Below are 22,498 nucleotides of genomic sequence, written 5' to 3'. Positions count from 1 at the left end.
CATGGATGTTTGCTTCAAGAGCTGAATTCAAGGTTTGAAATAATATGAGAAAGAACCATGCTAATGTATCACAAAAATTGAAAAAGACATTCAATTTCTTACTAAATCGGGGCTTTTAAGAGTCTTTACTTTGACGAAATGCTTGAAAATGAAAATAACGCAGGGTGAAAAGATGGAAGATGTAGCGTTATCAAGGTGAAAAGATATCAAAGATTCCCATATTGTTTATTATCATCTAGTGAATGCACAATTTTAAATTTTTCCGTCACATATTATATTCTGATTTAAAGAAATAATCTATTTTATTTTCGTAGCGCATGATACATTTGTACATACAATGTGAGTTTTCCTTCCATGGTCACGATGGTCCACGGTGGTGGTTGCCACTTGTAAATGCCGAGTGCTTGGCGAAGGAGGAATCACTACCTCTATACGTCCTCGGTTTCACGCGAGCTCACTTGAACTCATGGCCTTCCGGTTACTAGGCAAACGCTCTACCTCTGAACTACCGCGACGAACACCCCCCCCCTCTCTCTCTCTCTCTCTCTCTCCCTCTCTCTCATTAAAACATGCAATCGATATAGAGGATGTGTACAAAATGGTAGGCTGCGCTGCTCCCAGGTGTAAATTTTAAATCCTGCCCAGGCGACCATTTGTAAACGTCTCCGTGATGCAATCATCGCGTTCATTTACGTATGTTTTAAAAATGGCCGCCTGTTGCGAAACATAGCTAAGCAAAAGGCTAATCGTCTCCATTGAAACTATTTGTAACAATGTATCTTCTAATTGAAAGGATTTCTTTTGGTCAACTTCGAAATGTTATTTTACAAATGCCTGTGTATATTCTAAACAAGGAAGTGATTCTGTAGATGGAGCACTGTATGTCACTACTGATATATCACATGCATTCAATTTCGAGGTATGTGATTGCCTCAATTTAACATAATGAATGCGAGTTTTTTCTACGTGAATGTCTCGTATTGTTCAGTGTATATTTGTTCAAAAGGTAGAACATAGGGTGAAATGTGTCTTCCTCGTCAACTCTCGTTTGCCCTGTCTTTTGTTACGAGTACCCGATTTAGAGTCCGAACCTTTCCGTGTAAACTTCCTCTTCTCAATTTATTAATATACCATGTATGTCTTTAAATAGGTATAAACGCATGCGCATGTACGATTGGGAACATGGCAATTTCACCGATGAAAGCATCTTAATGACAATATACGCTTTGAACGGCAAACTACGAACTTCAGTTTTTGTCTTTTTATTAAAATATATATGTCACCATTTTAGGTATGCCCCCCCCCCCCCCCCCCCCCCCCCCCCCCCTGAGCATTTCTTGTTATTTCTTTGTTTGCAAGACAGATTTGTATATTTCTGTTTCAAATCTCAAAAGCATTTATAAACTGTATGGGAATTATCGTTGTTAAATTAGTAACTCTTCTAGGTTTAGTGGAAATGTAACTATTCGAAAAAAGTGAAATGTTTTCCGATGAGTTGTTTCACCCCACGAGAGTTATTATTATATCCCGTAAAGTAGTCTACCATCTGAAATACATGGTAGTTTCATTTTTGTCTAGAATATAACTATTCTAAGCTACTGTATATAAAAGGATTCAAACATATCCATCCAAACGATATGTATATCATCTTATCCATCCAAACGATATGTGTATCAACTTATCCATCCAAACGATATGTATATCAACTTATCCATCCAAACGATATGTGTATCAACTTATCCATCCAAACGATATGTACATCAACTTATCCATTCAAACGATGTGTGTATCAAATATCACCAGTCTAAAGTAACTACTGTAATAGAATATTTCACTGAATATTTTCCACACTATACAAACATTACAAAATAACATCCCAACACAAATGCGGATTTATATTCCTATACTGCATAGTTGCGTATTTCTATCAATACAACATCTTGGTTTGAGACAAATAAGAAAGTTATTGGGATATTATTTTCTGGTGAAAGAGTTGTCCTTTTTAATATTTCAGTATCTCTCGTTTATGGTGATTTGGTAGTATATCCATTCTACAAAAACAATGATATTTCCCACATGAATTCATAGAAGTACAGTATATGAGCCTACTTATTTACCTTATTTCACAGGTGGTTTTCCATATCAAGAAGGGACAGGCTTTCTACGTTACACTTTTAAACGGAGCCGTGGACTCGTCTTCCATTGCCATGTTGATAGTTAAGGTTAGATATCAAAATGGACAACAAAAGTTTTCTTTCCTCTTCTCCCTAAGTAACCTCCATTTTTCTGGGATGCAATGGAGTCGTATAGGCTTTGCTTTTATGATAATATTCATATCCTTATTGTCTGTCTTCTTGGATGAAATGGTTGTTTGCAATTGTTGACATGGATTGTACATCTTATTCCTCGTGGACATGTTTTCATACCGTGATTTGAAGAGCTAAGTAGTTACATGTATATTTGACTTTTAGAATTACTTATCCATTTCGTATCTCAGTACATTAGGCCTTTAATTGTGCTCGTTACCCCTATCTCCTACAAATACTGTCGTCTTCTCCTGTAGGACTTCCCCATCTCTTTATTTCACTCGCCATCTACCTTCACCAGGTATTTGTTCAATACGCAAGTTTCGAGATAAAAGCTCTTCTGTGTAGGAGGTACATTTAGTGGAACTTTGAATGCCTTAGTGGGACAGTGTGGACCTACAGTCAGTGCAGAAGACGATGTAATGTATTCAAAGCGGCTTCTCTTTAAATATCTAAACGAGGGAAATACAAAATATTATCAAAAGAAATATTTTACTAAAGTGGAAACATAAAAGCAATGTCATATTTGCAAGTAATATCCTGGATATAATACGTAAGGGCAACGGACAAACCGTACACAATAAGAATTTCATGTATTTAATTACTCCCTCATTTACTTTGTGTGTGTATCAGTCGAATACGCCGGTTTCGAGATACATCCGAGTTATTCCCCTTTGGAGAACTCTCGTATATCGTGAGGCGCGAAACAATTTGTTTACACACGGGAGTGGGACTAATAGTCATTACTACGTAAGTGAATATACTCCGTAAGTTTCTCATACACTGTTTGATCACCCGAATTCGACTGATACACAAACTAAGTAAGTTATAAGTATTTAGGGATTAATTAAATACATAGAATTCTTATCATATCGCGTTATTTCGTTGGTCATAAGTACCATCTCTGAGATATTACTGGCAAATATAACATTGATTTTATGTTTTCATTTTAGTAAAATATTTCTGTCGATAGTATTTTGTATTACCCACATTTACATATTAAAAGAGAAACCGCTTTTAATACATTTCATCGTCTTCCTCTCTGACTGTAGGTCCACGCTGTCCCACTTAGTCATTCAAAATTCCACTAAATACACCTCCTATACAGAAGAGTTCGTATCACGAAACTGACGTATTCAGTTGATGAAACTGCGTATGAGAAACTTACTGAGCACATTCACTTGTGCAGTGATGAATGTTTGTGCGTCCCCGCATGTAAACAAATTGTTTTGCGCCTTACTATGAACAAGAGTTTTTTTTAAAAGGAAATAACTCGGACGTACAATGCATCTCGAAACCGGCGTTTTACACTGTACTTTAAAAAAGAAATATACATGTGCTATATTCCTCAAATTTGAATTAAAGAATGCATGATGATAAAATTTGGAAGTTTTCAAGGTACACAATACAATTAATGTCTACAACCACGATCAATATCAATTATGATATTCCCATGCTAGTACCAGTCAGTCATTTCTTTTCCTGCAGATTTTATATGAAAAGGGTGTGGAAATGAAGTACACATTTTGGGGGATTGCTGTAGTCCAAGTTGTTGTTACTTTGACTAACACTTTCCTTCACTGGAAACAACCTCAAATACTTCCTGAAAGAACTGAAGCTAACCAGACAGAAAGGGAAGACAATGACGATGATGCTAGAAAGAATAACTTTAAAACAAATGAAACAGGTTCTGTTCGGATTCTGATTATAACATCGCGTTGATATTTTAAAGAGCATACATGCATAAACAAATCATATTTCTTTCACAAAAGTAATGCCTCTCTTGTACTTTTCAGAGCCTTCGTTTCGACAGTCCGTGTTAACCGTCGGGTTCGGTCTTTATTCTATTTGGATATTCTTTCTGTGTCTGCGATGGGTGTCCTACATTGGTTTGGCAAACAGACGGTTTTCAGTGGTACTGAAAACTACAGACAAGGGTAAAGTGTAGTTCATAGAAATATGATATTTATGTTATATTTGTTTCAAATTGTAAATAATATTATATCAGTCTAGATAAGGGTCACGCAACAGAGGCAATCTGATGAAATATAGACTTGTAGATCCGCTCCTCTGCAATACCCTTCAATACTTGTATAGAAGCGTATCATAGAGGAGCGGATCTACAAGTCTAAATTTAATTAGATTGGCAACAAAGTATATCATGATTAATCATATTAGTGTCTACAAATAATTGTAATTGTAATAATTGTATTGCATCAAACTAACATTTTTCATGAAATTGAAAATAATTTTTGATCTACTGCTTGCAGATGAAAGATCGTTGATCGCGAATGTCTAACGTTTTGTACACATTAAAATGTTGTACATTTCTGAGTTTAGCTTCCCATTATCAGGATACATTTTCTATAATATTGACGCAAGTGGAATAAAATATAAAAATAATGAAATATTGAGAGAGATGAATTGTTTTCAGATTTACTTGAAATATGTAGGGGAATGTCACAAAAATTCACAGCATCGTTAGATACTTTACCAACTATGCAGAACATCGTCACATTTGAGGACGTTCTTTGCAATGGCCGATTAAAGCAGCATCATGGTGAAATCAAACTTTCCCTCAGCAAGAGTTCCAGAAATACATGTTTCTTTCTTTTTATTTCTAAGAAGATATCGGCAAATTATCCCCATCTTGCAATTGGCCAAGTCGTTGTTTATGTAAATTACAGTCAATTTCAAGATGACAGTATAGTATCAAAATTAGCACAGTTCATATTACATAAACACCACTCGGATTCTACGCACAAGTACTCTGAAGTTGATATTAAAAAGAAGCTTGAATTCCTCATTGATAATATATTCGTAGTCTTTGGTGACCAGGTCTTCCAACAGTCTGTTGGAATTCCCATGGGCACGAATTGTGCTCCCTAATTAGCCGACGTGTTTTTATATTCTTATGGAGCAGCATTTGTTCAAAAGCTTCTAAATGAGAAGAAAAAATATCTACATATGTATATGTAGCCTTCAACTCGACATTTAGATCAATCGGCGACGTTTTATCCATGAACAATACTGATTTCTTTCATATGTCGACTCGATATATCCCAGAGAACACAAAATAAAAGACACCATGGAGTCTTCTACATCTGCTTCGTACTTAGATATTTTATTGAACATTGAACTTCTCGTTATCACCTGCATATGGTGTTTCTAACTCTCAACTGATTCGATACGGAAGAGCTTGTTCTGCGTATGATCAGTTTTTAAATCAAGGCAGGCTACTGACAAACAAATTGATGTTACAGATCGGAGGGGTTGCAACAGTCTCGTTTAAAGTCAGCATTTCGCAAATTCTATGGTCGTTATAACGATCTAGTTTGCCAATACAACCTGTCATCGGGTCCAATGCTGTCTGACGTGTTTCATACCGATTGTTAGGCCGTTCTTTAGACACAGATTTTGACTACGGTTTGCTCCGTTTATCTGATCAAGATATAAGGCTCACAGCGGGTGTGACCGTGTGTCAGGGAATGTTTATTTCCCCTGGTCCTACCTTTGGTATGTCCTGGGGTCCGTGTTAACTCTTATTTTTGTATTCCTTATAGGAGTTATTAGATTGGTTAATTGTTCGTTATATTTACTTTTTCATATCAGAAATTGGATATATTGCATTTAGAAATTGCACCCCCCTCCCTCCACACACAAGATATAAAGCTGTAGGGTTGTAAGTCTGAGTAAGTTGTTTCATTGTTAAGTCATACCAGAAAGTATACGGTGAAGCATTTCTGTCCAGAGCTGTCACACACAGTGATTTTTTGTCGGGGAATGTTATATGCATGGCAAATTATCTAACTTGAGATAGGCTTTAAGGTATTACGCACCCGATACGCTCTAAGAATCTCTGAGATACAAAAAAAATCCATTTCAAATGAAAAGTAAAATATGCGTAATGAAGACAGTAGAAGATTAACTAAAATAGAATACAAATTACGTTGAATTGTATACTATTTCTTTTAAATAATTGAAATATTTCATGATTTATACGTACAGGTGGACAATGATAAATGTATTTTGTATACACCTTGAAATGCCACGTGTAACTTCCCGTCTTCAACATCGAAATCTTATAAAGGTGCTTAAATAGTCGCCAACAGTTAAGTCTATTGAATTCAAATATTAAAAAAGTATCTTTCCATTGACCAATTGGATGTTCTTTTTCCCAGTTAGCGAATTTACGGACGTACTATCCTATTTTATGTTTGGTGGTTTGCCGATATCCATTATTACCGGAGGCTTTCTTGAATTCATTAAAAAGCGATTTGAAGGTACGTACAGTTATTTCATTTTTATGCCCCAGCCACAAAGTGGTCGGCTCATACAGTTTTACCCCTGTCTATCCTTCCGTCCGTCTTTCAACGACACTCAGTTTTCCAGATTTTTTCTAAACCCCTTAAGATATTGAACTGATGTTTTGTATGCAGGTTTATATTAATGAGGTACAGATCGAATATGAGTATTTGTCCTATTCGTTGATTTTTTTATGGAATCGTGCCCCTTTTTTGTAAAATATGTATTTATTTTATGGCTGGTAAAACATATTAAAGGTATACACGCGATAGAAAAGGCGTATTTTTTTCTGAAAAAAAAAGATAAGATGAACGAAGAAACGTGTTGCTTAGTATAAAATAACACTTTCCACAAATTTACGAATAATTAATCATTGTAATAACAAAGTAATTAGGCGTTTTCTGCAATTATTGAGTTACTGCCTTTTCATGAATATGGATGCAGGAAGTGCGTAATCAACCTCAACGCGCATGTCCGCGGGAAATCAGATGGAAGAAAAGGTATGTGCTATTTGTTTACTTTATCGACTTTGAAAAGAGGGTCTTTTGAATATTTATTTTTACGTAGGACATTTTTAACACTGGCAGCTTTAATAGATAACCATCTTATAAAAATAAGACGATTGCCATCTTAGATCTCGACTTGTACGATGTTTTAAACTACAAACACAGCAATGTGTACTTAGCTTCGCGAAAGATATGGGGCACCGAAGGGGAACATAAAATCATTGCTGAATATATCTAGATATATTTTGTAACGAATACTGTTGGGTCAATTTACGCTTTAAGAAACAAATAATACATGTCGGCATTGACAAAATGATGAGACACATTCTCATAAAATACTACCCCCTTCCAAAAACAATGTAAACCATGCATGTACTATTCACACATAGGCCTATATATAATAATATACATTGTAATATACTCGTGGTACTAGATCTTTATAGACGTGCAAGCATTGTAATTTGTCTCTTTCACATGTATTTATTTCTTCTTCCAAAGCTGTTGCTATACTTATTACATTACCCGTGTTTAATAAATTCCAGTAAGGCGTATATATTTATATAAATATATATAAGAATATTGCAGAAGTTTCATTGGTATTCAAAAGAAGTCCACGTTCTAAACAAATGTAGATAATTTCTAGTCAAAGTCTACGAAGACGAAGATTATGTCCTAGAAAAAAATGAGATGGGGGAGCAACTCAACCTCAAACCCAGTAAGGGGGGGGGGGGGGGGGGCTCAAGCCCAGTAAGGGGGTGGAGTGGCAAAAGGCACCATAAGCCCACACAGTGGAGATGTGGCAGTTCTTGCTCATTATGAGAAACAAAAGTACCAAGTACATATAAAAGACAGAATTTTTTTCAATGAAATTGATTTATGCAAAATGCTTTCATATACATGTAATTAAAACATAAATTATTAATAATTATGTGTTGCAGGCACATGTACATAGAAGAAATGACAGATGAGGAAAAGAAAGAATTGCTAATACAGCTAACATTTCTTCCAAAACATTGATTATGCAGCAGTTCTGACAAGGAGGATTTAATCCTCATCCCTATGATCAAACACAGTTGGAGGCCAGCTGTTTAGATCTGCCTAAACAGATAGAGAGCCAAATGGGTGCCAGTCTCAGTACCCTGTAAGTTTAACATGCTGAAAATGTTTAGAAATGTACTGGTTAACTTAAATTTGATATAACAATCGGATTGTTCGACAACTACCAAGGTACTATCAGATACTATTTTGATTGTAGGATTTCTACTTCTAGTCCTTCATGAGTTGGTGCTTCACATGTATGCTGATTACAACAAGGGTATGCTGCATATTAGAAGTTTTATCCTCCGAGATCATGGGTGCCTTGGTGTTGGATTGAGGCGGATCATTCGAAAGTTGTGTGTGGGCAATACAAGATAAATACTCAGACCAGTATAGGCAGTATACTGGATATATTCCATCGAGACTTCAGAATTTTTGTTTTCTATGTTGAGAAAATAATTAAAAGAGAATTTCATATTCAATGACTTTCTTTTTTTATTTTCATGTAAATGGGAAACTATTAAAAATTGTCATGTGACTCCTAACATTACTGCACTCTTGAATAAATGTAAAAACAAAATATGTTTGTGAAACACTAGTGGCAATAAAGAACAAGGAAAGTAAAACAGGTCAAAAACTTTGGTACCAAATCAAAATGATAAAGTTTTTGTTGAATTTCAAGGTCAAAAATCATGTTAATAAGTGAAATGTCTTGCAAAAAAAGAATCTACATGTATATACCAAATTCCTTAAAAGTAGATAAACTCCCAAGGTCACAACTTTGTTACCAAAAAAAGGGGTTTTGTCATAAGGATTGCAAATATGAAATGTGAGAGTCCTATCATGTATCACTTGGGAGAAATATTTCCTATGTTAGGTTTTCATATAGTAGGACAATATCCAAAGTTATGAGATTAAAAAAAAGGCTCTTATCATAAGGTTTGAAATATGAAAGTGCCATTCAAAAGTTATAGGCAGGCAAAGTTTTTGGCACGTAAAAGGGCAAAATCATTATCCCCCCACACCTTAGCTGTGGAACAAAAATATATAAAGAATCTTGGTGCACAAATGCAATTGTGTGCATGTGTCTACATTTATTGAATGTCACTTCAGTTTGATTGAGTTTCCCGAGGTAATTTCCATGTCTTACAATCAGGACGACAATATGTATGTGCAACTTGAACAAAAATTCAAATCTGGTTCATGAAAATGCAGACAATGTGCAGTTAACTAAGAAAAATCATAATAGTGTAACCATGTAGCGATACATGACTAATTCAATAAACGGCATAAAGGGGAATTTTATAAGCAGTTTCCTCTAAACATGTATTGCCTTTCATAGAAAAGGAAGATCAATTGTTTATGTAAAGTTAACAATACTTGCTGTCTCACTGTACAATATATGTTTTTAACACATATGCTAATAAGTATTTTTGCTCCCACAATTTTTCAATTCTTGTCATGTTATGAGTCAAGAATAATGAAATCTATGTAATGAATTACAAGAAATATGCCCAGTCTATAAAGTAATGTCAATGAACTTTGGTAGCAGAAAAATATTACTACAGTCTACCTACAGCAATTTTAATATTGTATAGACACTGTCATATAGTTCTGAAATATGTTCATGGCACTCTGAATAGGAGTCAGTTTTCAAATCTGGATTTCTTATCCTCTTTTAACTGAGTGGATGATGGTGGCATTGTTGGGGCAATTGTCTTGCAGATCCTTCTAGGGTCACCTTCCTCTAACACAACTCTCCCGTGGAACCCCTCTCTGTCTCCAACTCTTTTTTCCAGGACTTTTCTTATAAGAGCAGGTACATGACTGTACCTCTTTCTCTCCTTCACTGGATATACTGTCCATCGCCCAGACTTCTTATTGTATGTCCTTTGCAGTCTGAAATTAAACATAAGACAGACTGAAAGGAAATGATCTCAAATGTATGACATTGTCTTGCAGATGGAAACCTCTAGTAAACCTAACATATATATACAAGTGTATACCTGATTGTACCATCTTTGTTTATAACTGGTTCCCTGTCTACATGTTCATTGTAATCTAAAGCTGCTAAAATATTCCTTGCTCTGTAAACTGGAGGAGTAAATGCATATCTCTTGGAACAGTACATCAACATGTGATTATGAAAACTCTCAATCTCTGCCGTACTTCTGAAGAAGAAGAATACAAACACATGTACTGTACTTGATATTACAATTCGAGTAAATATATTTTATTTAGTATTTTCACAGTTTAGGTGTTACAATGATTACAAGTTTCTCTTCCATACCTGAAATTGAGATAGTAAGGGATGTTGTGCAGAAATCTCTTGTCGAGTACAATTCTTCTGAGCGCCTCGTGTGGTGGACTGCCCTTTTTTAACCATTCTTTATCCCTTATTGTCTCCTCTGTAATGGGATCATGAGAGCAGGAGCTTATTCCAGTATCACTGTAAGGCAAGATCCACTCGTGTTCTCCAACCACATGATGGAGAACACCTACCCACATTCCCTATTTTATGAAAATAAACAGCAATTCCATAAGCTACTTTCTCAAATATTCAACATTCATTAGACATCAAATACACGAAGCAAGACAATGTACAATCCAAGATTAACCTTAAAAGATAATCATTGATATGCATTGATTAACATTTACCATGAACTCATCCAAGTTATTTGCTGTTCTACAAGTATACCAGAAATGGTTCACAATGTCCTTGGACCACTTTTGAAGATCCCTGCATGATTTCTCTTGTCCAGCCTACAAGACAAGGAACAATTTTTTATAATGATGAATATATTATAAAAATTAAAAAACAATTTGCAACACAACATGAGGTCCATAACGCTCACAAGAGTCAACTAGTTTTGCATTTCTTCTAAGCCAAATTGGGTCATGGTATAACCTAATAGTAATTTGATTCCAAACAACATATTCCCCTTGGGATCATAATTTGAATAATTTTGAATCTACACATTTTAACTCTCACTAAGTTTTGCCTTTTCTGGTCTAGTGATTTTGAGAAGTTTTTTTTAAATACCCCATCCTATTTTAACAAATTTTTATCATCTGCCCTTGCAAAGATGCATGGATCCTAAAATGCATAAACTTGAAAGCTCTTTACTCAAGGATACTTTTTGCCAAGTTTGGATCACATTGGCATAGTACTTTTGCAGAAGATGAACATGTGATAAGTGTATAGACAGATGAGTGGACAGAAAGACGACAGAGAAAAGGTGATTACAAAACCTCACTGAGCTTTCAGCTCAGGTGAGCTAAAGATGTTCATTAAAAACTTGATTAGGTTACATACAGCAATAAGCTTTTTGCCAAGGTTCTTTGCAGCGTGCCATATGTCATGACTATGTTTGATTTCTATGTAGTCCTTTTCTGCAAGAAAATGAATTCATTTTGTTAAAAATAATGAAGTTATTTAGTTTATTTAGCATATCTGAAAATAAAATTGTTGCAAAATGTCCACACAGAAGTTCTATTAACTTTCAAGGCTTTCACCACATATAATTGCTGTACAAGTATGTGTTCATGTAATAAAATGAAAAATGAGACTTACTCATTAGGGCACCTATCTGAAGGTGAGCATCAGTGACAACTTCTTTCACTTGTAATCCTCTTTCCCTAACATCTTGGATCCCTCTAATAAATCCTTTCTTCTCCAGGTTTGAACTCTTTCTCTCTGCTTCTCTTTTGTCCAATGTTTTTACTGATAGGATTTTCTTGCTGTCATTTTCCATGAAAGTGTAAGTGCAGTATTGTGCACAATGGCCCGGGCTATCCATCCTTCCATCTCCTGTAAAATATTGGGCATGTGATTGGATTATTATTAGGCAGATACATGCATTTAATAATGTATGGGATAACGCACATTGACACAATTGAAAATATAATTTTTGTTGTTGAAAACAAATGTCTCCCTAGCTACCCAATTTAAAAGACTTTAAGTGATTGAAATTACAACCCCCTCCCCTTGATGTGCAGTATAGTGTGGAGGATGCATGAGCTGAGTTGCATTGGATACATTGTAAAGTCAAGAATGATGTGGCATATTTATAATTGTGAAGAACTAATTTCAGTTTTAAACTTTCCAAGTTACTGTCCAGAAACCATATTTGTCTAAAGTTTTCAATCTATTTTCGGCCACTGTGACCTTGACCTTTGACCTTTTTTCTCCAAAATCAATAGGGACCTTGCTTTGCTGGTATCCAACAATATATCAAAGTTTCATTTGATTAGATTGTAAACTTTTTGAGTTATCATCCGGAAACCAATCGTTCACGCCAACCACCCGCATCACCAAACCAATAGCCGAGTTCAACTTCGTTGCAACTCGTCGAAAAGGCTATAAAACACTCCTCTTTCATTAATCCACTGTAAATTGCAGGGAAATGTTATATCCCCAGGTCAGAAGAATGTGCACACCATTAAATGATAATGAATCATTGTACAAAGTTTCAAGCCATATTGGAAGAGAAGTGTTTACAAACCACTTTACATCCCCCTACCCTCTTAGATCCACTGTAACATATAGGAAAATAATTTATCTTCCTGTCCCAACACCATACACATCTACAAATGGCAATGAGATATTGTACAAAGTTTTAAGTCTATCTGATAAGCCATACAGAAGGAGAAGCGTTCACAAGATTTTGTGACAGACAGAAGAACAGAAAGTACAAAAACAATATCTCCCCCCAGAAGAGGAGAGACATAATTTTACACACATACCAAGAAGTATAAGATCTTTGTCTGCCAACTCTGCATCCATCTCTGCCTGTTTTTCTTTCCAAAGGTCATCAACAGCTGGCACCAAGTACCTCCTTTGTAACTTTGTGAAGGAAGACTGGCTTGGAAAGCCCATTTGTAGTATCTTGGCAAATAATTCAATTTTATTGAAATTATTTCCAGAAAATAAAATGGCAGAGGAAATGAGCAGATCTCCACCATGAAGCCCTCGATTAAACACAGGCTGGGAGCACCATGTTTCTGCTACATGAGACTTTGGACATTGCTGAAACCACAAAAAAAATGAATATCTAATCTTTGCATCTGAAAAAAAAATTGAAATTTCACACTAAACTAGTAAACTTCATGATGCAAATTTCCCCCCATAAAAATCTTACCCATTTCAGATACACTGCAGATCAAACATGCTTGATCTCAATATCAAGGACTCCATCACATCCCTTGACCTTGCACAGTGGGTTAACTCTTTTCTTGGCAAGCGCTATTAGCTGTGGTAAATAAACAAGGGCTGTGCTACTTTCAATAAGATGGCCAAAGTCTTCTGGACATGAAACCCTGCATATGGATGGGCCAATATCTGCTTCTTCCTTTTCGACTTCCTCATCGTTTTCCTCTTCCCTTGGGAATACCATTTCTACACCCGGGCAGTCCTCAATTCCTGTGACATCTTGTGGCCTACAGATACAAGTGCATTTAGGATTTTTGTCAAATTTCATGGAATGACATTGTCTGATTATTAATTTGGACAAGAAATCAATGCTAAATATGATTTATACAATTTTATTACCCAATTGATATGTTGAAACTTGGATAGTATGTTTCATCATCATCATCTCCTTCTAAAGTATCAGATTCCTCTGATATGTCAATACTCAATCTAAAATAAACAAAAATATCAGTAAAACTTAAGGATGCTCTCCGAATTGCAACTTAACTTCATATGACGAATGACTTGCACAATGATTAATAACTATTGAAATATTGTTGAAATGATTGAATCTACACTATGTCAGAAAGCTTTCATATAAATGTGAACTTCTTTGGCCCAATGGTTCACGAGAAGAAGATATTTGAAGATTTTTCCTATATATTTGTATGTAAAACTTTGATCCCCCCTTGTGGCCCCATCCTACCCCCAGAGGCCATGATTTGAACAAACTTGAATCTGCACTATATCAGAAAGCTTTCATGTAAATATCAGCTTTTCTAGCTTAGTGGTTCTTGAGGAGAAGATTTTAAAAGATTTTTCCTATATATTTGTATGTAAAACTTTGATCCCCTATTGTGACCCCATCTGACCCCCAGGGGCCATGATTTTAACAATTTAGAATCTGCACTATATCAGGAAGCTTTCATATAAATCTCAGCTTTTCTGGCCCAGTGGTTCTTGAGAAGAAGATTTTTAAAGATTTTTCCTATATATTTGTATGTAAAACTTTGATGCCCTATTGTGGCCCCATCCGACCCCCGGGGGCCATGTTTTAAACAATTTAGAATCTGCACTACCTAATAAAGCTTATCTATAAATTTCATCTTTTCTAGCCCAGTGGTTCTTGAGAAGAAGATTTTTTAATGACCCTACCCTATTTTTACCTGTTCTTGATTATCTCCCCTTGGAAGGTGGCCTGGCCCTTTATTTCAACAATTTAGAATTCCCTTTACCTAAGGATGCTTTGTGCCAACTTTGGTTGAAATTGGACCAGTGGTTTTTGAGAAGAAGTTAAAAATGTTAAAAGTTTACAGACGGACGGACAGATGGACGCCGGAATACGGGTGATCAGAAAAGCTCACTTGAGCTTTTAGCTCAGGTGAGCTAAAAATGACAAAGTTCAGCTACATCATGAACATGTAAATTTTTCAAAGAATGTCATCCAATCACTTCCAAAGAGACACATTGCACATCTTCAGTGCTTCCATAACAGCTGTACAATGTCTGAAGGATGTCAAATAAATGCTGTAATTAACTTGATTACAAAAATAGGTACTGTCTATTCAGAAATGACCAAATATAACTACATGTAAATTTTTCGAGAAATGTCTGGTCAATTTCAGTAAGGCACATGGACATCTTCAATATATCCATAGCAATTGTACAGAGTTTGAGGAATGTCAAGTTAGAGGTGTGAAAGGAGTTGATTACACAAAGTAGGTACCCTATTACAGGGATACCCGCCAACCCTTCACCATTTTATAAGCCCACGTTATGCAACACGGCCAACAAATATGCAAGAATTTTTATCTGAACTTACACACAAAATTAACTAGCTTAGACTCAGGATCAACACATAGATATACTGATACTCACTCAAATGGATTCAGAAAGGATGATGCACACTTTGACACTTTGGTTTTCTTACTGTACAGAAAAAGTTTTTTGTATCATTTTCATTAAATTTACATCACCTATATGGGAAATCAATTGAAAATATAAATTGCATCAGAAAGGTATCTTAAATTTTTTTTTAAATTATAATATTGGATACCATAATATTTCCGTAAAATAAATGCTTAAATTGCATGTACATGCAATTATTTACACAATCACAAACACATTTCTTGTTTTGAAGCATATTTTTGCTATTCAGATAGTGTCAGTTCCATACCTGCTAGATGGGCCTGGCTCTAACTCTTCAACACCCGACACTACTCTGTAAAATAAAGTACATTTGACCAAGTACTAAACTTTTTGTTTACAACAGAAACATCAATGTACTATGTATAAGTATATAAACTAATATATGTAGTTATAACAATCAACATTGAAATATGACTGAGAATTTAGTTTAATTTTGTATAGGTATTGAAAAAAATCCACTATACAATAGTCAATCCATCTATTCTACATATACTGATATTTGATTTTAAGATGAAGAAAAAGTTAAGCTGAATCTTAACATACGGATCACTGGTTGCTTGTTCGGATTCTGCAGAAATGTCAGAGATAATGTATTTTCCCGTAAAAGGCTTCTGGTCTGCCTGGCTGTGCACAGGAGTAGAAGTACATTTAACTGAGTGCTGGCTTTGTACATATCTGGAAGAAAATTCAAAGTTTATATTTCAATATTACATTCACTTTAGTTTTTACATTGATCTCCATGTAGTACATAAACATAGATATAATTCATATTAATATATTTTCATTATATCCTACTGTGCAATTCTCATTACACCCCCCCTCCACATTTTCTTTTGAATTTGATTTCTAATTCTGTTGGTAGGGGCTACATGTTAAGTGCAGTTAAAAAATGGGGTGGGGGTGTTGTTGTTGGATTGAGGGTCTGAACCAACACCACCTAAGCATGGTAGTAAATTAATATATTTAACTTTTCAAGCACTTTCATTTGTTCAATGCAAAATGTTATGCCCTTAATTTAATTGACAGATTGAGAATGAAAACAAGAAAAGTACAGACAGAGCATAGCATATTCTAAAAAAGTTATCAAAAATTTAGCAAGTCACAGTAAAGGCAGCAGAAAGAGAAGAAGTAGAAATATGATAAATATTGTGGTGTTCTAATTCAACCTTTTATAATGTTTAACAGCTAGTCAGTGCACCTTTACTTTTAGGAAGCAATTCATGTACCTAAGTATATATACATCATGTATGTTACTGTATGTGATTGTAAATTCTTTATTTGTTGATATATTTCAAAGTGATCTACAGCAACCTGCTCATAAGCAAGTCAAATATCATATCCTTGCTACATATATTTCATTGAAAAATACCTTTTTGTACAAAACTTATTGCAATGTTATTTGTAACTCATTTTATGGGTATAATATTCAAAAAAATATTGTAGTTTCTTCAAATAATTTCAAAATAATATTCATAAAATGTCATGGCAAAGAATTAAGAAATTGTAGTACATGAGGATAAAATTTTGCCTGGGTCATTTCATGAATGTCATTGTGATAGAACTACCTCAACCCATCCAGTGACAGCTATATATAGTAGCACTGCCATCAACATAATATATGTGTAGATTCTATCTGCTAATTCGCAAATGAATTAACTCCATTTTACCGTTCATATGCACCCTATCTTTTCATTAGTAATAACTTCTTTTCACTCCTTATGCTGTAAAAGGTTAAAACAAATAATGAATATAAATTACCCCTTCTGGGGCCTCATCATCTGTCAGGTCGGTGGTTTATAGGATAAATTCAATATGTACAGTTAAGAAACATGAACGAATACCATACGATAGTTAGTTAAGTCATTGGAGTCACCAACGTAAAGCTACATTTGCCTTTTCTTCTGAATCAACTGGTTGAAAGAGAGATTTCACATAGATATATTACAAATTACCTGTCTAGGAGAAAACCCGCCAATTCAAAGTTGTAGGTGAACTTCAAATTATCCCTTAAAACATTCCACTGCGCATAGTGTTCTCCAATATATATTCTTTCTTTGCTCCTCTCTCTTTCCGATTTCCTTTTCCTCTCTTTTCTTTCTGATAAAGTTAATTGGCTCCCAAACGGTCTACCACGTTTTCGCGACGCCATCTTTGTTTATACATCTAAATATGGCTCTCGGTGTCACGTGGTAGTTTAATATTCAAAAAGAGGCATTACTTTCCTGGCAGGAAAGTAATTAATTATAATTTGACATCTTTTTAACGCGCTCGATTTCAATTGCGTAAATTGCAACAAGTTCTTAACTTTATTCAATAAACAAAATAAATAAATTTCCGTCTTAATTTTAATTGACGCAAATTACAGCGTGTATACCTTTAAGGATTGTTGCTGAATTATTCATTGTGCTAAATGGGTGTAACATACAATGCAAATACCACATTCAATGCTATACTTCGATGGATTTTGTACATTTGACTTTACTGCTGGCGGGGACATTCGTGTCGTTCTGACACATTTAGTTTATGAAGAGCACTGTGTAAATCATATTAATGTAATTGAATTACTTAATATTACTTTACTGTAGTAATTATTTTCCCATGCTGTTTGAGTTAGATATGAATGTATATTGCATCGTAGGAGATCGACAACGTGTCGTATGTGATTCGTGCGCAATTTTTTGAAATGACTGATAACAGACTAAATTCATCCGTAGCTTCAAGGTATCACACCGGTAATTGTGCAATTATTATGTAGTTTCACATATTTAAAGAAATATGTTTTTTCCTTGCGCGATTTTTCTCATTTCCTCTTCTTTTCTCTTAATTTGTGTACCCCTGATTAAGAATTTTTGTGCAATTTGTAAAAATAATCAAGTGTATACAAAGGAACTATTTGCTGCTGGTAGCTGAGGCTGCTTCCTGAGGTGCACTCCGGCTGTTTACACACATGTGAAAAACACGTGAATTTGAGGGTAGTCTTGTTTGCGGGCAATATTTTCCCCCTCGAAAATGCCGCGTAGGGTGTTGTTTTTCTGGTGTCAGCAGACGAGATAGGTAACATAGAACATTTCTGACTGCGTTATTCGGCATCAATTCTGTAAACTGATTTTTAATGATTGTTTTTCTCTATAGTAATATATAGTGAATATAATTACCGGTGTGATACTTTAATGATTCTACAAAGTTTTATCCGTCCCATTCACCTACAGGTAGCAGTTAAGTCGCTTCCTTCGCATCCGGGAGATCTTTAACTGCAGAACTCTACTATAGTTCTCGGGGGGGGGGGGGGGGGGGGGGGGGGGGGGGGGGGGGGGCTTTTGACATACCAGACATATATGTACCAAATCATTGATTATTAGGACCTTCGATTTACAGCACAGTTCACTGAATAAAATCGATTTTTGTAGCTTAGCTTGGCGAGGCGCTATCAGCTATGTGCGAATTTGGACCACTTTTGAGTTATACATGACATTGGGGGCAAAGGAGACAATACCAACTATTTTCAAGATCACACCAGAAAGACAGTCGATCGTGTAATTTGCTTCTAATGGAAGACGCTTAGCAACAAGCAAACAATATCTTTTGCATTCTAAGTTTGGCGCCGCGCCGGGGGTGGGGGGTGGGGGGTGGAATCGAACCCGGGACCCCCATGGTAGCGACGAGAGCAGACTAAGCACTAGCATACCGTGACCAGTCCCTAATGTGACATCGGTTAAAGGAGCATTAGCTGTGAAAGTGATGGCAACCATTTTGTTTTCTCCATAGTATACATGTAGGAATATATTCTAATGACTAATAAAACAGTTGTTTTATTCAAAAAAACAAGAGAAACCTAATAAAACTATTATATAACTGCTTTTAGTGTAAAGAAATATATAAGAAAGAATTATATTGCAAGACAATAATTATTCAATCACCAGAAATCGCATATTCATGTGCCTGTTGTGTGAAAGTGTTTGACATAAACAAATACTGGTGTTATCACTGAAATATATATGCTAGAGCAGCTCTTATTGAATTCAATTTTGGTGACAAAATTACAGATAATGCCCCCTTAAAATATCAAAAATTAAAAGACCATCCCACTTTGATTTGATATTTTTATCCTGGATTGTAGACGAATCAACTGGTGTTTTACAAGGCTCCTCGTTGGAGGGATACCCGTCACATGTGTTTGTTAATAACTTGTTTTTATTCAGGAAGCTCGGATGTTTACAAAAGGAGAGTTTATCCTCTCATCATCGCTCTCTCTATTTGCTGCGCTATGTCTATTGTAATCTCAACCCTTGGAATTGTCCAATCAGCGAACACGTTTTATGCAGAGTTTGCCGTGGTTCCGTTCTTCAGATCGCTGTTGTATTCGACCAACATGTATTATGTCGTCACAATGTAAGTATATGCAATGCATTGTACGAATGAACTTTACGTATTAGATATACATAAAAATCAATATCGGATTTTCGAAATTATTATACAGAACAAAATATCAAAGAAGATTGGGGAATGTTAATTGTCGCAAGATGCTACTTAACAGAACCAATAGAGGGGCTCCTGAATTTCAGAATTACTACAATATTTTCAAAATAGAATAATGGCTTGGATTGGAAGTAATTCGAAAGAAATGAAAGTAGAATGTAAATACATGTGCAAGAAATAAATTTGATTTTTAAAAATACACGAGGATATGAACTGCAACCCATCAAGCCTCCATACTTTTCACAAAACGCTCACGCACTTCGTGAAAAGTAGCGTCGCTGTCCACACCTCCTTATGTATTTTCACATTTCTTGACTATTTATATCATTTTAATGTGACATAGATCTGCGAGTTTAAAATGATGAGTATTCATATCTAAATAAATGCACATGTGCAAATGCCTTTCTATGTAGGTTTCACAGCAAATGGATCAGCACAATAATGGTTTTATCCTATGCCACAACCGGATTTTCAACAATTGCACAATACTTTATCTTCGAATGGGTTGTAGAATATAACGCATTTCAAGAGGTTTGTATAATTTCATGCTTTTTTTCCATGTACTTGGTTATTAGTCAAAAGTAAAATATATCGATTCTAACGAATATAAGTTAATCGATGAAAAACGTTAATTTAGTGATTGTCGTAGATGATATACATGTTTTTTAATCAAACGATTATAAGAAGATTTCAAACCAATTGTAACAACAAACGTTAACCATATTTAAAGTGGAAGTTATATAACATGAGTTAATTGTATCTGGTAAATGTATTCAGAAATAATCCCTTTTTGACATATTTGACAGATGAATTATATGATGGTGGGTACGTCGGTGGTTTCATTTGCTCTTCCTTGTATGTTACTGCTGAATAAAGGAAGAGGCGTTACAAACGACATATCTCAAGACTGATCTTAAAGATCCAGAATGCATTGCGCTTTCGGAACAACACTCCTCTCTCCACACAAACAAAATTAATGCTATTTTATAGTAATGTCGATGAAAGGAACTGGGACAGTATGAATATATAGCATTAATTGTTAGTTTTTATTTGTAAAAAAATTCTTGCATTGTAACTCGCTGTTTGTTTCCACTTAAATAAGATAAAACAAACAAGAAAAATTGATCGCCTTTAATTTCTTTCTTTTCATCGCCTTACGAATCAATTGTGTGGAATTATATAATGCAACGTTATATGAGTTTACTTCTTTTTTTCGAGTTGTCTTTCCTTTTTCATACTAATGTTGAGGGTATATGCGGAAATTGATACAATTGAGCTGTTAAAATATTTTCGAATTGTACATGCGCACTTTTATTTTCTATCACAATGTGAGGTAACCTTTGAACTGGTGGTTCGTCGTCAGAAAAGTTTTCCCCGTAGCTACAATAAAGGATGGCGGAGTTGTTTTCACCAAACTTGGTTATTCCGAAGTCGCCGGTGGCACTGGAGTTGAAACAAAGTCTTGTTGATTCGACAAGGGGTCAAACAGAATCTCCGGGTCACTTAAACCAGGCTGCAGTCCTTTATTGAAAGACAATTTGGAAATACTTCTTTTCAAGCGCTGAGATTATGTTAATTTTTCTATGAACAAATTAGTCTAACGTCAGGATTTCCCAGCACTTATCATCCTACCGTACGTTCGAGGTCCCGTGTCACAGCAGGTATAGAAAGACACAAAATCTTTTGACTTTGAAACTGATATTGTTTGATGAAAAGTGCTGTTAGTTTCTCAGTTATAACAGTTTAATTTACAATATGACAAATAATTTTGTTTGTTTGGTATTTTTTTTTTAATTTAGTCGAACCAAATCCAGCCCATACATATTGTTTGCACTTTGTTTTCACTGCAAATTATTGTCAGATTCCCCTCACCTTGTACCGTTAACAAAGAATTAGTTTTCCTCCAACTGTGTAAAACTAGTGCATGTGACGACGATGGTGAAGATTTATAGTACAGACTGCCCAGTAGGGGCCCTGCTACACTTGGTTTGTTGCGGCGAGGCGACGATGGTGGTCGACCCTCGGATCCCCTTGAAGATCCGGGGATGATTAGGTCCTCCAGAAGGTGGTGGATGGGTCCATCTCCTCTTCCTAGAGTCGATCGCCCACGGATCCCCACAGTATAGTCGGGGATGCTTACTCCTCCTAGGCATTTGTTCCCACCTTTGGTATATCCAGCGGTCTGTGTTTGCCCAAACCTCTATTTCATATCCCATGTAAAATTTATAGGATTGATCACTGTTCTTATTTTTCACCTTTCACAAAACAATGCCATGCATAACGTTTGTCCTCCCAGTAGATTCACAACACAAGTTGCAGACAATATTCACGGAGAACGGCAGTCGCATTTCAGGGGGCCACAGAATACTAACAACCAGCGACAGCGTTTTAGGTGTATTAACCCACAAGCCATGGGTCCTCGGCAAAACTGTCTGTATTGGAGAAGTGTTTTTCATGTTACCCACATGACCATACTGCAAGGTTTCCATTTACAATACAGGGGAGCTGCATGTAAGTGCTGGTTTGGAAAAAAATGATTTCAGCATATGATAATACTTGTATGTTAAGATTTTCTTTGAAGAGAAACAGTAATGAAGGAATCGAATAAGAACGGGTGGCGGGGCATTTCACAACATGTCAATTTCCAACATACGAACATCTCCTGTTGGGATATTGCCTAAAGGATACAACTCTGGTTTGCGATTAATAACACATCGCTCATCTCCAATGTCAACTGCGACAATCCT

The 22,498-nt window shown here is 35.5% G+C and overlaps 1 protein-coding gene, 1 long non-coding RNA gene and 1 pseudogene across 2 annotated transcripts in view; 2 read left to right on the top strand and 1 right to left on the bottom strand.

Annotated features, from left to right (window-relative positions):
* LOC125656247 (equilibrative nucleobase transporter 1-like) overlaps window positions 1-20,944 on the top strand; it is a 34,208-nt gene extending 13,264 nt beyond the window's left edge. The window contains exons 7-13 of the mRNA XM_048886862.2: window positions 2,130-2,222; window positions 3,795-3,993; window positions 4,103-4,243; window positions 6,488-6,589; window positions 19,475-19,664; window positions 20,165-20,282; window positions 20,558-20,944. Coding sequence (XP_048742819.2) covers window positions 2,130-2,222; window positions 3,795-3,993; window positions 4,103-4,243; window positions 6,488-6,589; window positions 19,475-19,664; window positions 20,165-20,282; window positions 20,558-20,662 — 948 coding nt within the window. The 3' untranslated portion in view covers window positions 20,663-20,944. The remainder of the gene's footprint in view (window positions 1-2,129; window positions 2,223-3,794; window positions 3,994-4,102; window positions 4,244-6,487; window positions 6,590-19,474; window positions 19,665-20,164; window positions 20,283-20,557) is intronic.
* On the top strand, window positions 6,869-8,617 carry LOC130048419 (uncharacterized). Its single transcript, XR_008797203.1, has 3 exons — window positions 6,869-7,111; window positions 8,056-8,258; window positions 8,373-8,617. It is a non-coding gene; the product is annotated as an uncharacterized LOC130048419 (long non-coding RNA).
* On the bottom strand, window positions 9,441-17,649 carry LOC125650038 (uncharacterized; annotated as a pseudogene).
* Window positions 20,945-22,498: the final 1,554 nt, after the last annotated feature.

The sequence above is a fragment of the Ostrea edulis genome, chromosome 7 (genome assembly GCF_947568905.1).
Source record: "Ostrea edulis chromosome 7, xbOstEdul1.1, whole genome shotgun sequence".
Lineage (NCBI taxonomy): Eukaryota > Metazoa > Mollusca > Bivalvia > Ostreida > Ostreidae > Ostrea > Ostrea edulis.
This window is presented reverse-complemented; position numbering and strand designations above follow the sequence as displayed.